Source organism: Girardinichthys multiradiatus, chromosome 18 (genome assembly GCF_021462225.1).
Source record: "Girardinichthys multiradiatus isolate DD_20200921_A chromosome 18, DD_fGirMul_XY1, whole genome shotgun sequence".
NCBI classification, from domain to species: domain Eukaryota; kingdom Metazoa; phylum Chordata; class Actinopteri; order Cyprinodontiformes; family Goodeidae; genus Girardinichthys; species Girardinichthys multiradiatus.
In genome coordinates, this window is record NC_061810.1 from 16,885,679 (window position 1) to 16,902,648 (window position 16,970).

The window sequence follows — 16,970 nt, forward strand, 5'->3', positions numbered from 1 at the left end:
ACTGTCAGTGGACTGATCCAGGACGGTGATGAGTCTGCATACAGACAGCAGGTGGATCGGCTGGTACACTGGTGCAGTCAGAACTACCTTGAACTGAACCCACTCAAGACTGTGGAAATGGTGGTGGTCATTCGGAGAACACCACCCCCATACAACCCCCTCACCATCCTCAACAACACTGTATCGGCCGTGGACCACTTCAGGTTCTTAGGAATCACCATCTCTGAGGACCTGAGATGGTCTTCACACATAGACACTGTTCGAAAGAAGGCCCAGCAGAGACTGTACTTCCTGAGGCAACTCAAGAAGTTCAACCTTCCACAGGAGCTGCTGGTCATCTTCTACACTGCCATCATTCAGTCTGTCCTGTCTTCATCCATCTCAGTGTGGTTTGGCTCATCCACAAAACAGGACAGGTCCAGACTGCAATGAATAATCAGGAATGCAGAGAGAATAATCAGGGCTGACCTTCCCTCCATCCAGGACTTATACAGGTCTAGGGTCAGGAAAAGAGCTTTTAAAATATCTGCAGACCCCACACACCCTGCACATAAACTGTTCAGAGCTTTACATTCAGGCCGCCGCTACAGAGCACTGTTCACTAAAACCAGCTGCCACAGAAACAGTTCCTTCCCCCAGGCTGTTTCTCTGTTGAACATTCAATAAAGTACAAAACAACAGCATATAGATGTTGCAAATGCACCTTTTTATTATATATGTGTATATTGTACATTGTAAATTTGTATATTCTGTAATGCAAAAACAGAAAAAAGAGCAAAGTGTACCGGAGTCAAATTTCTTGTTTGTATGTACGAACTTGGCAATAAAGCTGATTCTGATTCTGATTTTGATTCTTATTTTTCACAAAAAATCCAGGGATTTAAATACCTGGTATTTTCCTTACCCAGTAAGAGGAATACTGGGTAATTTGTGTGCTTTCCTTTTCCACTGCTCTGAAAGGCCACAGAAAATGTATTTAAATCAGCCTAATGATGTATGGAGAAGTTCTGAAGAAAACGGCACTACACCCCCTTTCCTGCGGGTTGCAGTAATAAGAAATCAAAGGCCAAACAAGTAAAGCCTGACCAAGAAGCCCGTAACCCACCATTTGTTCAAAAAACAAAATGAAACATGCACAACTGGCGTTTTTTGCTTGTGATGTTATACCACATTGTAATTGAAACCCAGTGATCTACAAAGGGAAGAAGACAGGTGACCGCTCAAAGACTCTTAAATAAAAATCCCTACAAAGTAGAAAACAAGAACAAAATGCAGGTCTTGGGGGGTGAGTGGAAGTCAGAACACTGCAAAAAAGGATTCACCAATCATTGATGCTCGGCACATAATTTCGCCTCTCAAAAATTCCAGGGTAATCTGAAAGTCCAACCCCCCATACCAGGACCTTTTATCTGGGGAAGTGTGGACCCAGGAAATTGAAATTACTCAGGTGAAATTTGTTCGAAACATGCAGACGGCTTTCAAAATCCAGAGTAATGGTTGAAGGTCCCTGCATGGAAAAGGGGCTATTGTTTTATTACTTAAGTTCCCACTAGAGAATGAGTTTGCTCATGTTAATAATACATTAGACATTTACCAGCTTAGTAGTTAGATCAAGCCAGTTAAAGCTTTTTCAGGATTCACACTTTGACCAAACAATTGGTCAGAAAGTGAATAAATACAGAGAATATTTGATACAGTGTTATAAATTGAGTATGCATTTTGGAGTCCAAATTAAACTTTTTGTTCGGTAAACTTCATTATTACATTGTGAGGTGGTTATCTGATCATTTTTAATGCAGAATTATACTAAAAATTTCTAATATCTGAAACCTCAAGTCATTCCCGATATTACTTAGTTAGTAAGTGGGTTATTGGTAATTCTTTTCATTTACTTTGGGGTAACCTTGACTTTAGAAATTAGTCACTTTTACTTGAGATGACAATATTTAAAAATATAAGAATGGTAGTGAAAACATGTATTTTTTTTATTAATTCAATTCAGTTGATTCATATAGCACCTATCCACAACTAAATTAACATTTTAAACACCTTGAAGAGCTTAGTATGGTGTGTTCATAGATCGAAAGAAGATTGATTTATGGAATTGGTCACCGGTCAAGGCTGTCCGCTCAAGCTGAGCTGGTCGATTGTGCTAACCAGCTGACCTCGTAGTTCATACTTATGTTGAAACTATGTTTTGGGTTGAAATCTGGATGGAATGGGTTAGCTAAATAACCCATATCTGGTCATTTTTAACCCAACAGTTTTTAGTTCTATATGTTTATTAACGTAGTCAAACGTTTTTAATATTTTGATTTTGTTAGAACTTGGGACAAGTACTAACAATAACTAATACTGCTGTAATAATGAGAGGAAAGGGTGTTATTTAGAAAGTCCTTTTAGGCTAATGTGAGTTTTTATGGCTCTTTCTGCATTCCTTGTTAACAACTATACAGTTTTAAAAGCTCTGTGTCAGCAGATAGTGGTTACTGGGTGTGAGGGAAGGAGGATTATAGCTTTTATTCTTTCAAAGACCCAGCCTTAATTCAAAATAAATAAAAAAAAAACAGGCCTTTTAAATTTCATAAAGGCAATGAATTCATGAGTAGGACCTTGAAACTAAAAATGAGTGTTGTAAGCTATACTGAATATGCATTTTAATGGGGTAGAGATACCATTTAGAGTTTAGCCCCTTTTAAGTTGTTTATTGACTGTATGAGTGAAGAAGTCTTCCCAGAACATGAAAGCAGCCTGGATGTTGGTTAATTTATTTCCAGCAACTGTTCGGCTGAAACATCTGAAGAAGGGTGTATGTGTGTGGTCTTCAAAAGACGAAAAAACCTCAGCCTATCTGTAAACCTGTGACTTTGTGCATATTTACAGAGCATATGCTGTAGAGTTAAATAGACAGCCTGGGTCTCAACAATAGATAAATAAAGTTAAACAAAGGATGTAAAACAACACGCTGAGCTTTGAGTTATTTTTGCTGCAGCCTCATGCCCGATGCTCCTCTCAGTATGTTCCCAAGTCAGCTTAAAGAAATCCCGCTTGGTGTCAGCAGTAAGAATGGATGACTTGTATTAGCATTTGCCATGTGATTTTTTTGCTAGTTGCATACATCAACCGTAAACCGCCACCTGCCCGTTTGCTTCTGTGTATTAGGATCCATTCTGTGAGCCTGGTAATTAGAGAAGATGAGCTGTTCTGGCACATATTGGAGGTAATTGTTTTACAGTGAGATTCCGAGTGTCACTCAGACATCACTGGCGTGTGTTTGCCTGAAACAACTGTAGGTATGTATACTGAGGCACTGGTTTATTGTTCTAGAAAGTTACTTCTATCTGAGGTGTATCTGGGCAGTTGTTAAATTGTCTTTGCAAAGGAGTGCATGTTCCCATAATTCATGCGTCATGGATAGCAGGAAATTGTGATCTTCAATCTTTTTTTTTTTTTTTTGTGCTTTAGGTTTCCTGTGTCTAAAACCACCTTTGTGATGCTATAATCCTTGCTCCCCACCAGTGACTTAGCCTGGCATAAGAGCTCAAAAAAATGCACCAACCTCCCTCCCTCTCTTCCCTCAGCCCATTTTTCTCTGTCCTTTCATTTTCCCTTTCTGAACTGCTGTGTTTGAATAGCAGAGGTCATAAAGCTTTGGACATGGCAAAAGCCCCAGCCAGGCCTATGTGCTGACTGGGGGGATATGGGGCTTGACTTTGGGGCAGTGTGAAAGATCCAGGCCTGTCTTGTTTGTCTGTCTGTCCGTCTCACTGGCTACACTATAATGAGATTGCAGGGTACTGTAAGGCGGATTTACTGGAGCACAACTCCCCCTAGGGCCTTTTCATAGAAATTGGTTCCTGCATATTTCACCCAAGCTTCTCACTCTCTCTCCTGCTTTGTCAAATGTGTCTATCTTTCTCCCTCACACCCTCTCTCTTTCTAAAACCTCTGATGTTAGCTCCCACTTTTGTTAATTATGATACACTGCTTTCCTTTCTTTCTGAGGGCAAAGATTGAAACTTTCAACAAAGCACAAAGCTTATCCAAAAGCGGGAAGGAAAGAGGCACAATGGGAGAGAAAGTGGGATAGAGGATTTGGGCTGGGATGTGGCAAAAATACCCTATCACAAGGCCTCTTCACATTTATCTTCCCTTCAAGATGGCCACGTTCGTTTTGATGGCCTCTCTCAAGTCTGTGTGGAATCTCATAAAAATGCATGAATGCATACACGCAACTGTGACGAGGAATATTTTCAAAGCTGATGCTAAATACTTCCAGTTTTTATTGTCTCCCAGTGACTTTGCTGCAAATTGAAAGCCAAGGTCATAAAGCCATACAAAATTTCCTTAGCATCTGTGCAAAGCGTTCCACACAGTTGAGTTCTGTTGGGTTACACAGTTGATATTTACCCACATGGTGGGGTCTCGCAGTCCAGCAGCCCAGCTGTGCACATTTAGAATGGGGCCAATTCAAATACAATCTCAAACTTACATCAAGGCAACCTTTTTTTGGAGAGGTGCCATGTTATCCAAAGCCCCTCTGCAACAGTTGTTGTGTAGAGGACAATACACCCCTTGAGCTAGTACATATAATTCCCAATATTAGCACAACATACAGTTTGTGTAAACCATCTAAGGTACTCTAAACACTACCCAAGATTGGGCAGTCATTATTCATCTCTACCACTTCTCATCAGTTTCTGGAAAGTCAAGTAACATTGGAAGAAAATGTCCAGCTTCCCTGGGTCATGTAACCACTTCAGTGTACAGAATCAACAGCTTAGGCAGCAGAACATGAAAAATAATGTAAGATGAGACCACCTACTCAGCAGTGAGCTAAGCCCCAGGCTGCTAATTAGTCCAGGGGCACTGATTACAGAGGCTTGCCTAAAGAGCTGCAGGGAGACTATGGGTAGAGGTTTCCCAGCAGACCCCTCTGCCACCACCAAACATTAACTCGCACCATTAGGTCCAACCATATGGTCTTTGTCTTCTCATTCTTTGTACTAGAAAATCCTCTCTTCCTTTTTCTGAATTTCCAACCAATATCGACAGGAAGCCCACAATATAAATGACCCTCCAAATGTAGCATTAAAAAGTCATAATCAGGAACACCTTCAGGGCTCAGGAGTTCCTCAGTGAAGGGGTGGCCTATTATTTTTGTGGTTCCTAATATTTGAAAAAATAAGAACATGTAGACCAGAGGAAAAGAAGTAATGTTGCTGTTCAACAGAGGTGCTAATTGTTAATGGGCCAGGGATCTGCAACTCCATTCCTCAAATGCCACTGTCCTTCAACTTTTGGATGCATCCCTGCTCCAACACATTTAAAGGCCTGATCATTACAACTAATTTGATTCAGGTGTGTTCGAGCAGGGATGAATCACAAAGTTGCAGGAGAGTGGCTCTCGAGGACGGACGTTGCAGACCCCTATAGACCAATTGGAAATGTTTAGCTGTTTTCCTACATCTGATATTTTGTAAACCAGTTAGACTCATGTTTACAGTAAGTAAAGCTATGTGTGTATTTCCAAGAGATTGTTGATCCTTAGCTTAACTTGGATGTTTCCAAAAGGCTGCCAACATTTCTAAATCCAGCATGTTCCGTCCCAGACAGAGTGGAAGCTCTCAAACAGATGAAACACAGCATTTGTTGCACATTCAACCTTCTTGATATTGACTGAAGTTATCTCCTGGTCAATTCTCTTCTTCACTAATTAAGTGAAATGTCCCAGAGTCAGGTATTAATCGCTGTTCTGTGACTGATGTCTAGCTGTTGTGGCAGCCTGAATGAACAACAGAGATGTCTCAGCAAAAAACAATAGCTTCTTACAGCTTTGGAAATTCATTTCACTAAATGCTTTACTGATACTGAAAATAGACAACTTTAAGTCTTTTTCTCTTAGTAACAATGACAACATTGAAGAGAGCTGTGATCAGTGTGACCTGATACTTTTTAGGTATGATCTAAAAAATATCAGGTTTTTGAGTTTATGCCCGGCCAGCCATTGGCCAGAGCTGGAAAAGCTGAAAATCGGGTCACCACCAAGTAACAGTATCTATAATGCAACAATTCAGGAGACACTTTAGACTATTGTTAGTGGACAACACTTAACTCACAAAGTTGTGACACAATTTAAGCAAAACATTGGAAACTGCTGATGTCATCTGTGCACATGAAGGAAGAGGGTTTCTTTTAGGCTGCTCTTTTTCACCATGTCCTACATCAGCACTGACTCAATGGTTTCACAGTGCAATGCTGACATTTTCACTGGCCCGGAGATTTCTTATGTGATCAGGGTGTTGGCTCCTTTGAGGTTGGACCAGTAAACAAATGGACAGTGGCCCAGTGAGGGCTGGCCTTCTGAGAAACATTTGACAGTCCATGATTATGTCTGCTGCATACAAAGGCTTTCCCACTGTCAGTATGTCCTGGCTAGGTCACACAGCAGACGTAGACCTTTAAAAAAAAACGTAATGTGAATTTCATTCATGATGTTTACCTATTATCGAGTTAGCATTTTAGTTCCAGAGAAACTGTTAAGAATGGGGAATTTTGATACATTTTAGTTTAGGTACTAAACTGTTGACTTATTTTGTATTTAACTAAAAGATGGATCATCACGTTAAGCATGTAGTCAAAAATAGACACTACAAATGTGTGTGTAAAATTAGCTGAGCTACGCAGCATTGTGCCAGTTGGAGGGAGTTAAATACCTCACAAATGCACCAACCCTGAGCATCACACAGTAACACACACAATCCATAATTTCAGTTTACAGCTAACCCAAGTGACACCTGTAGTTAATTGTGCTCAAGCCTACGGGTCTGTTTAGTATCCTCTAGTAAATTAGCCTCTGTCCTCCCCCACAAGTCCTGCCAATCTGGGCATCGCCTAAAGTCATTCCCACATGTACACGCACTTCAAGGCAATACATTGATTATGAAGTCTTCCTAATACTTTTGTCAGACCACTTATGCAGATATTAATCTCCTGTAGAAATGTTTTGTGTACTTTTAGTGTAGTCTTTAGAGACATGTTTTATCTCTGTGGTTTGCTTGCTTTCTGAACAACCTGTCTCTCTCATTCTAGGGTTAGGCCACTGTTCGGGTCTGACATGTCATCACTTGCTTTTTCATCTCCCCGTCTCTTCTCTCCCTTAGTTCTGTTCAGCCTGCTGGCAGTGGGTGCCCAGACAGAGATGAAGAAGGTTGTTGGGGACAATGCCACCTTACCATGCCATCACCAGTTCCCACCTTCCAGCTCTCTTGACATCGAGTGGCTGCTGCAGAAACCTAACTCAAAGCAGAAAGTGGTAAGATTTCTAAGCCTTCATTTTGTATGAATTTCTCTCACAACTGCATCTTATTAGATAGTAGAAAATATTTTGCTTTTACATCATACCTGGATGAATTGCTGTTTAAAAAAATAATTGACCGCTCTTTAACAAAGGATTTCTCATTTAAATTATTAATTTTATTTTAATCCTGTTTCTGTCCCTTTGTCTTAAAATTAGACAGTTAAGATTGTCTGTTGTCAGATGTATATTTCATATGTTCCATTTGCCCAGAAACCTGGCTATAATTGTTATAATCATTTGCGAGTTGGCCCTTTTTTTAAAGTCCATTAGCAATTATAAAAAGATATAAAAAAAAATCCTAATAAACGGTTTGTCACCTATGAGCTGCATAGGTAGCTTATCATTAGCATTGCAAATGTGAAGACTTCTTGAAATTGCTAAAACAAAGTAATGTTGAAAAAGTAATAAAACATTTATTTGTAAAGACAATTCTCAACAAAGACTAAGCAGCTTCTGTGGAGCTGACACCGTATAAGACAAGGATATGGTGTTCTGTCTTTGGATTGGCCTAGCCTCAGAATACTCACAGATAATGTGCTAGTTTTTATTGTGCCAGAACAGCATTATCAAGGTCTACTAGCGATATGCTTTGTCCCCAGTACAATATGTATCTCAATACTCTGCTGATCATCAGATAAACTAAAGATACATTAGCAGCTAACACTGATACAATATGATTTGATTCACCTCTCAACCACAGTTCACTAAGATTTAATGTTTTGATTTAGCTGAACACAATATGATTCAAGGCAAACAAAATAACTATGAAATGATACTGAACTATTGATTTATTTTAAAAACATGTGAAGCCCTTCTATTATAATTCCAGTAAAATGATTTAATTTTAACAGATGTGCCTATCAGCACCTCAGCTTTCAAATAGGGCTCTTTACATGCCAATACATACAATTCACATTCACAGGAGGCAAAACAGTATTTTCATTCTAAAATTATAAAAATTACAGCAGTGAAATAACAGTGTTGAGAATAAAATAAAAAAAACTCAAGTAATCAAAAATGAATTATTTTAGCAAATTAGATTGGTGTCTATAAAATTGAATTGTGCACTGCTTATCAGTGTATTTGGAAAACATACCATACAAAAAGGTGTTTCTTTCAGGAATAATTGGTGTTTCCCAAAATCGGGTTCAATGAAGCTGCGCTGGTCTTAAAAACTGTTTATTTTGGAACTGCATTGGTTTCCTTACCAGTAGGAGTCACCACAGAGATTTTTACAGCTCCAAATAAGAAAAATAAGAACAAGCAGAGTCCTGCAGGGGTTAGGACTGCAAATTGGCAGAAAGTTTCCACAACATTTTCATAGAAAGCTAAGATGAGAAATTTTGGAAAAATTCCATAGGAATTGTGGGACTTAGCTTCAATTGCTGGGAAAATGCAGGTTGATTCAACAAAATTAATATCATGCATAAAATATATTTACTGTATTATATACCATCAGAACTTAAAAAATTACACTTTACTCATGATCAATCTCCTTCAACTGTAATTTTGATCATGATTAGCTTGTTAAATGGTAATTCACTCAAGTTCCTGTTTTTAGTATATTTTCTTTGGCTTTCTTCAGTTTGACTTTATAATAGTGCTAAGTTTGTATGATTTTATGTTTTATTCAGTCTGAAACTCCATTATCTTTAAAATCAAAAGATGTCACTATTGTTTCTTCCAACATGTCAGATGTTTTTATTACAATTTTTATGGCATCTATATATGACCTCTATTTAACCAGGTAAAGCATCATTAAGATTAGAAATGTATTTTCCAAGAGGGATCTGGCAAGACTGCAGCAGAGTTACAATAAAACAAAATGCATTCATACACGGTGAAACACGTCTGAACAAATCTGGGAGCGCAAGATCAAGGTACCGACTCAAAAACAATTACGGTCTTTTAAGATTGCCTTGAATTCACCACAGTCTGTTAGCTTTTAGTCTTTCTGGAAATCATTCCAGGCAGTTTGTCAGTTTTTAACTAAAGTGAAAGTTTAAGAAAGCATAAACTCACACTAATGTCTGAAGAAATGAAGAGCTGGAATATTTTCTTAGATGTAAAACTATCAGAATGGAAAAACTGTGGAGCAGAAAAAAGGAGCTCGCATAGAAAAATGAATAAAACAAGTTTTACATTTTAATTATGAATATTTAAAGTGATGATAACACCGAAGGCACCATTAATTAAAATCAAACATCCAAAAATTTGATTATGAGACCAAGCCTGCAGGCAGTATTTGGAAGGAATTGGCATTTTGTCAACATTTAGCTCCTATTTACTGATTGAACAAGCACATGTGTTGATGACTTGGGAAATCAGAGGTGGAGACACGTTTCTATGAAATTGCTCAATGTTAAATATTCGACTGTGTTGGTTGTCACAAAGCTTATCTACAAACATACAGTTAAGCCCAAAATAGGCAGATTTAGATTTAAAATTGTTATTGTTCACCCGAGAAGTTTGGTTCAGATAGGAAATGAAACAGGCATTGCAGTGTAAAAGACCTATCAATTTTTTATTAGCTTTTATTAAAATATAACATGTTGAAAATTCGTTATCTTCGTCTCAGTAATAATAAAAACATTTAATGATAGGCAGGGAGCTGATGGAGAGGGAGAATGAATGACACTGAGAAGCAGAAAAGAGATAAATAAAACAACAAAAAAACAACCCAAAGAGGTTTGGTGGAGGTGGCCTCAGAAATCCAAGACAAGAAACAAAAAACAAAAACCACAGTTTAGGAGGGTGACTGGGTGGTCATCCTGAGAAGGCACAGAGTTCTGGAGGATGAACCAGAGGTCATTCCGTGATGGCACGAAGATCTGGGGGGCAACGGCGAAGGAGGCCTACGATGGCGAAGGAGGTCTGAGGGTCAACTAGGGAACTGGGAGAGCCCATGGAGAATCTTGTCTCTGGGTCAACCAGGGAACTGGGAGAACCCACAAAGAACCTTGTCTGGAGGTCAACCAGGTAACTGGGATAACCCACGAAAAATCTTGTTAAAAGGTTGGCTCGGGGAATGAGATGACCCACGGAGAACTAGTCTGGTAGCCAGCTGGGAGGCATGAAAAGTCCAGGATGGAGCTCGTGAACCTGGGACTCACAAAACAATTTGAGGGACTGGGACCCAGGAAATAGCTCGGAAGATGGACACCCATAAAACAACTCAGGTAATTGGGACCCACGAAGGAGCTTGAGAGGTGGAGACCCATGAAGGTGCTTGGGAGACTGGAATCCATGGTGTAGCTCTGATGACTGGAGCCCTCAGAGGAAACTTTCAGAACGGCAGTGGAACTGCTAAAAACGGCGGGGGAACACTGGAAAATGGCTGGAAATCTAACAGAGAAAATCTAAATGTACAAAGAACACAAGAATGAAAAACGAAATAAGTACAGGTCCTTCTCAAAAAATTAGCATATTGTGATAAAGTTCATTATTTTTCATAATGTCATGATGAAAATTTAACATTCATATATTTTAGATTCATTGCACACTAACTGAAATATTTCAGGTCTTTTATTGTCTTAATACGGATGATTTTGGCATACAACTCATGAAAACCCAAAATTCCTATCTCACAAAATTAGCATATCATTAAAAGGGTCTCTAAACGAGCTATGAACCTAATCATCTGAATCAACGAGTTAACTCTAAACACCTGCAAAAGATTCCTGAGGCCTTTAAAACTCCCAGCCTGGTTCATCACTCAAAACCCCAATCATGGGTAAGACTGCCGACCAGAATGCTGTCCAGAAGGCCACTATTGACACCCTCAAGCAAGAGGGTAAGACACAGAAATAAATTTCTGAACGAATAGGCTGTTCCCAGAGTGCTGTATCAAGGCACCTCAGTGGGAAGTCTGTGGGAAGTAAAAAGTGTGGCAGAAAACGCTGCACAACAAGAAGAGGTGACCGGACCATGAGGAAGATTGTGGAGAAGGGCCGATTCCAGACCTTGGGGGACCTGCGGAAGCAGTGGACTGAGTCTGGAGTAGAAACATCCAGAGCCACCGTGCACAGGCGTGTGCAGGAAATGGGCTACAGGTGCCGCATTCCCCAGGTCAAGCCACTTTTGAACCAGAAACAGCGGCAGAAGCGCCTGACTTGGGCTACAGAGAAGCAGCACTGGACTGTTGCTCAGTGGTCCAAAGTACTTTTTTCAGATGAAAGCAAATTCTGCATGTCATTCGGAAATCAAGGTGCCAGAGTCTGGAGGAAGACTGGGGAGAAGGAAATGCCAAAATGCCAGAAGTCCAGTGTCAAGTACCCACAGTCAGTGATGGTCTGGGGTGCCGTGTCAGCTGCTGGTGTTGGTCCACTGTGTTTTATCAAGGGCAGGGTCAATGCAGCTAGCTATCACGAGATTTTGGAGCACTTCATGCTTCCATCTGCTGAAAAGCTTTATGGAGATGAAGATTTCATTTTTCAGCACAACCTGGCACCTGCTCACAGTGCCAAAACCACTGGTAAATGGTTTACTGACCATGGTATCACTGTGCTCAATTGGCCTGCCAACTCTCCTGACCTGACCCCCATAGAGAATATGTGGGATATTGTGAAGAGAACGTTGAGAGACTCAAGACCCAACACTCTGGATGAGCTAAAGGCCGCTATCGAAGCATCCTGGGCCTCCATAAGACCTCAGCAGTGCCACAGGCTGATTGCCTCCATGCCACGCCGCATTGAAGCAGTCATTTCTGCCAAAGGATTCCCGACCAAGTATTGAGTCCATAACTGTACATGATTATTTGAAGGTTGACGTTTTTTGTATTAAAAACACTTTTCTTTTATTGGTCGGATGAAATATGCTAATTTTGTGAGATAGGAATTTTGGGTTTTCATGAGCTGTATGCCAAAATCATCCATATTAAGACAATAAAAGACCTGAAATATTTCAGTTAATGTGCAATGATTCTAAAATATATGAATGTTAAATTTTCATCATGACATTATGGAAAATAATGAACTTTATCACAATATGCTAATATTTTGAGAAGGACCTGTATACATAAGAATAAACTAAAATGGCAACACTAGAGAATATAAAGAACAGAAATATTATGAAAAATAAGACATGAAAGGAGCTCAAAACTCAAATACCTCGAGATCATAACAAAAATATGGCTGTAGTAAAAAGTAGACAACACACGCATTCGTCATTTGACAGCACCCTGAATTATGTGTGTAATTAATTATTTTAAGGTAAGAAACAAGCAAAGGAAATTATTAACGTAAACAAGGGAGGGGACTCCTTGATCTCATCTGGTCTTACTGATCCCCACTGAATAGGGGAGTTTTGAATTTTAGCCTGATGTAAACTAGAGCTGAAGTCCCAGAGATTAGTCCTCAGTGGGTACATGGAGATTCCCTAGTTGTGCTCCATGTTCAAATAAGCTGGCGCCTGTTTTTAGATTTTAGTTATGTAATCTCATCCACAGCCACTGACACGTGGAATGAAATTATTAATAAATTAAACAAAAATGTGAAAAAAATTATCATTATGGAGTCTCATTATCATTCTTTGGGAGGCATAATTGGCATTCCAAGATTAATGCATGAATGCACGACATTTGTTTATTCCACATTCATTTTAATTAAACCTGAAGAGGACGGGGGGTGATGTCTCAACGAGTATTTCAGTTCATGCTGAATAAACAAACCACTTCATTTTAATTGGAAACTGTACCAACAGCCTGTGGTCATTTCGTAAAATTTCCCCCCAATCCCTTACACTCATGGGCACTTTCAGTATCTCGGTCTCATAAGAGTGTCTGCAGTATATACCCAGACATAACCAGAGGCATAAATACACATAGTCATATGGTGCAGTCTGCACTCACATATGTATGAGAAATGTCCACAGTTCATAAAAACAGCAAAAAAGTGCCCATAGGCAAAGATCTTATGTTTTGTATGATTCCAAGGCAGTTCAAGTTTGCACCATTATGTATGTCTGTATATTTATAATCACTGCCCTTAGAAGCTACTGTGTGTGAAGATCTGGGTATATACATGTGTAAGTGGCTAGTGGTCACCTGTGGTCCCAGCAGGTGCCCCCGTTTTTTTGGCACTGATGTGCTGTGGCACCGGCATTTAGTTGGCCCCCATCTGCAGGCTCTCACTTGCCCTGAGTAATAGGCCACCATGACAGCTGCATTTGTTTGTGTTTGTGCATGTGGATAGAGCGGGAGAGGAACACATGCACACCAAACTGAGAAAATACATAGAAAAAGTTGAAAATGAACATGCCTACAGTCAAACTATACATCAATTGTTTCATTTTGCTTCAGTTTAAGATGTTTAAATCACTGAATTATTTATCTAGCCTAAGGTTAGGTATGATGATGTTAAGAAGGTTTGCCTGCAATAAATAAGCAATAAACTTGAGATTTTATAATAAGAATTTTGTGCAAAATTTTGTAAAGCTCTACCCTGCCGACAACAGTTTTAACCAATTCTGATTTGCTGTAATTAACAGCTATCAAAATGTTTTTTTTTTTTCTTTTTCATTTGTGTGAAAAAGGTCATGCAGTAACTCAGAGCTTTGGTATAAAAACAAAAAGAAAATGATTACAGAGCTGATATTCTAAACTGTCTTTAGCATTTTATATTAGGGATTAGCACAATTAGTACAGCTAGCACGACTGATGGTGAAAACAGTCTCAGTCATTGGTCTATATGTGAATTCATTAGAGAATATAGACCCTTTCCCCCTTTCCATATCTGAAATCTCCAAATATTTCTAAAACAAGCTCTTTCTAAAACAGACAGAAGCTGAAAGCTTAAAAGGAATAAAACAGGGCAGCTTTGTTGTAATATACTCAGCCCTGCTTTTATCTGCTGAAATCTCTCAGACTTTTTTCCAAAGTCTCAAAGCAGTTGCCTAGAACTATAAAGAACTATAAAAGTTGCTGGTTTCTGGTTCTTCAGTTTGCCAAATATAGAAAAAGTGTCAGTTAACAACTGGAGATTGAGTTTAGGGCTGGAAAACTGAGAAAAATCACTTGAAAAGCACTTTAAATCCCATTGACTGTAAAAGCTACCTTTTCACAAATGTGCCCTCCATGGGAAAATAATTTGAATAAAAGGTCTTATGTCCTTGCATTTACATGTTTTTGGCTGCAATAATTTACATGCAGTGTTTAGAGGGAAAAGGTGCACAGTATCATAAGGTGGTGTGAGAAAGGAAATAAAACCAGGCTGAGAGGCAACAAACAAGTTTCATATACAGGCCAGAGCTAGTCTAAAACAGGATCAAATATTGGCAAAACGAAAGGTTTATTTGTTACCAAGAGCCCCAAGAAACCCTATTTATATGCATTTAACTGTTCATGGGTAACTCAGATCAGGTGTGGTGAAAGCTAAACCAAACCTGGGAACAGACCAAGGAAATTAAACTTAAGCAGTACAGCAGAACAAGACCAGACACATGTAAGATGATGAAAGTCAGAGAAAGTAGATAGATAAAATAAAAAAATACAAACTAACAGCCTACAACTGTGGAGATGACAGTAGACACCCGGAGAGCACCCCCAATACTCATTCCCACAACCATCCTTAACAGCACTGTGTCTACTGTGGATCACTTCTGGTTCCTATAGGAACCACCATTTGTCAGGACCTGAGATGGCCCTCGTGCATAGAGACTGTCCGGAAGAAGGCCCAGCAGAGACTGTACTTCCTCGGTAGTACAACCTGCCACATCAGCTGGCGGTTATCTTCTACACGGCCATTGTCCAGGCTGTCGGCACATCCATCACTGTGTGGTTTGGCTCAGCCGCAAAACAGGACAGGGCCAGGCTGCAATAGACAGACAATAATGTCTGCAGTGCAGATATTAAAGGAAGACCTTCCCTCCAGACTTGTTCCAGTCTAGGCTCAGGAAATAGGCTACTAATATCTCTGCTGACCCTACACATTCTTGACAAAATTCGTTAAGACTTTTACTTTCAGGTCAGCGACAAGGAGCGCTATTTGTAGTAGTCAGTAGTCACTCTAATGTGAAACAAATAAGCATTTTGCACTAGTCTAACCTGTCTTAAAAAATATTAAGGGTGCATATTTATTTTTTTTATTTTTTTTGCACCTCTAAGGTTTACATATTTATATTTATCATCTGTATGCTATCAGCATGTGAAACCGAAGTCAAATTTCTTGTTTGTATGCACAAGATCGCCAAAAAAGCTGATTCGGAAACGTTTATTTTATTAGAAATTATTTAACAGGTTCATAAAGGGACCCCTTCGGACTTTATACCACCAGTGGCACTGGAAACACTTCTCAACTAGAGACTCTTTCATTGAACATTGGTGTGGTGAGAAATCAGCAATACCAGATGAAATACAGCTTTATTGATTGTTTTTTTTTAGCATTTAATATAACATTGAAAAACAAGGAAAGATGGAAAATACCTAAAGGTAAACAAAGGCCTTGCATGCTGCAGCCTTGGAAGTCAGGCATGACCCAAGGACAAGAGAAAGGACAATTTGTTAAACACTCTAGGATCTGACAATTTTAAGAGTAGAATAGATATTGCCACATTATAGAGCTCTCTCAAGCAGAACATCACATATTTTAATGATAACAATAAAAAGCACATGTTTTGCAGCTCAGCAGGAGTAATCCTCAATACATCTTTAAATCCATGAAGGATGACCTCAGGAAGTAGAAACCTCAGACCTTGCTGTGGCCCTCACCGTTCGCTGTTATAAATATCAAATAATATAAATGAAAGTAGTCCACCTTAAAGGAGAAGGACATGCAAAAGTGCAAAGAAAATCATAGAATCTTTTTTTTCTTATTTCGGTGTTTCATTGCAGATGGTAAATAAATTTTATGGTGCATCACTGCCACCTTCTGACTTCGAGTTTGGACAGGATGCTTTGGACAATGCTTTAGCTATGCTTAAGAACTTCTTCATTAGAATTTTAAAGTAATTCATGTTCACATTATTGCAGTGTAGCTGGGACCTTAGTGGGCTACAAAAAGTACTTATAAACACGATGCTTATGGGGCGACAGTGGTAGAGGTTTGTCCTGTAAACGGTGGGTTGCCGGTTAAAATCCCCCCTCTGTCTTTCTCAGTCATTGTGTTCTTGGGCAAGACACTTCACCCTCCTTGTCTGCTGATGGTGGTCAGAGGGCTCAGTGGCACCTGTGTATGTCAGCCTCACTTCTGTCAGTCTGCCTCAGGACAGCTGTGGCTGTTTTTTTTTTTTTTACGGTAAACCACTATACAAAGACAGGCCATTTACCATTTATCATAATTTTGCATCCAATTCATTATGAAAAATGTAAAAATCTTGCATAACAAATTACATGAACTGAAACCTGTTTACCTGCTTTCTGAAACCTGAACTTGTTGTTACAGAATATGTTGTCCTCTTCAGGTTGGAGGGGACTTCCTGCCTCAAGTAGAGGATTTTAAGTATCTCGGGATCTTGTTCACGAGTCGGGGAAAGACGGAGCGGGAGATCGACAGTTGTATCGGTGCGGCTGCCGCAGTAATGGGGGCACTGTGCCGGTCCGTTGTGGTGAAGAGAGAGCTGAGCCGAAAAGCGAAGCTCTCGATTTACCGGTCGGTCTACGTTCCTACCCTCACCT

At 39.5% G+C, this 16,970-nt stretch overlaps 1 protein-coding gene across 3 annotated transcripts in view; it reads left to right on the top strand.

Annotated features, from left to right (window-relative positions):
• Positions 1–16,970, top strand: part of clmpb (CXADR like membrane protein b) — a 101,405-nt gene that overhangs the window by 64,133 nt on the left and 20,302 nt on the right. The window contains exons 1-2 of one of the 3 annotated variants that reach the window (XM_047391717.1): positions 5,372–5,505; positions 7,164–7,315. In XM_047391717.1, the coding sequence (XP_047247673.1) occupies positions 7,202–7,315 (114 nt within the window). In that variant the 5' untranslated portion in view covers positions 5,372–5,505; positions 7,164–7,201. Of the gene's footprint in view, positions 1–5,371; positions 5,506–7,117; positions 7,316–16,970 lie in introns of those variants that run through there. The other 2 variants (XM_047391716.1, XM_047391715.1) reach the window with 2 other exon arrangements.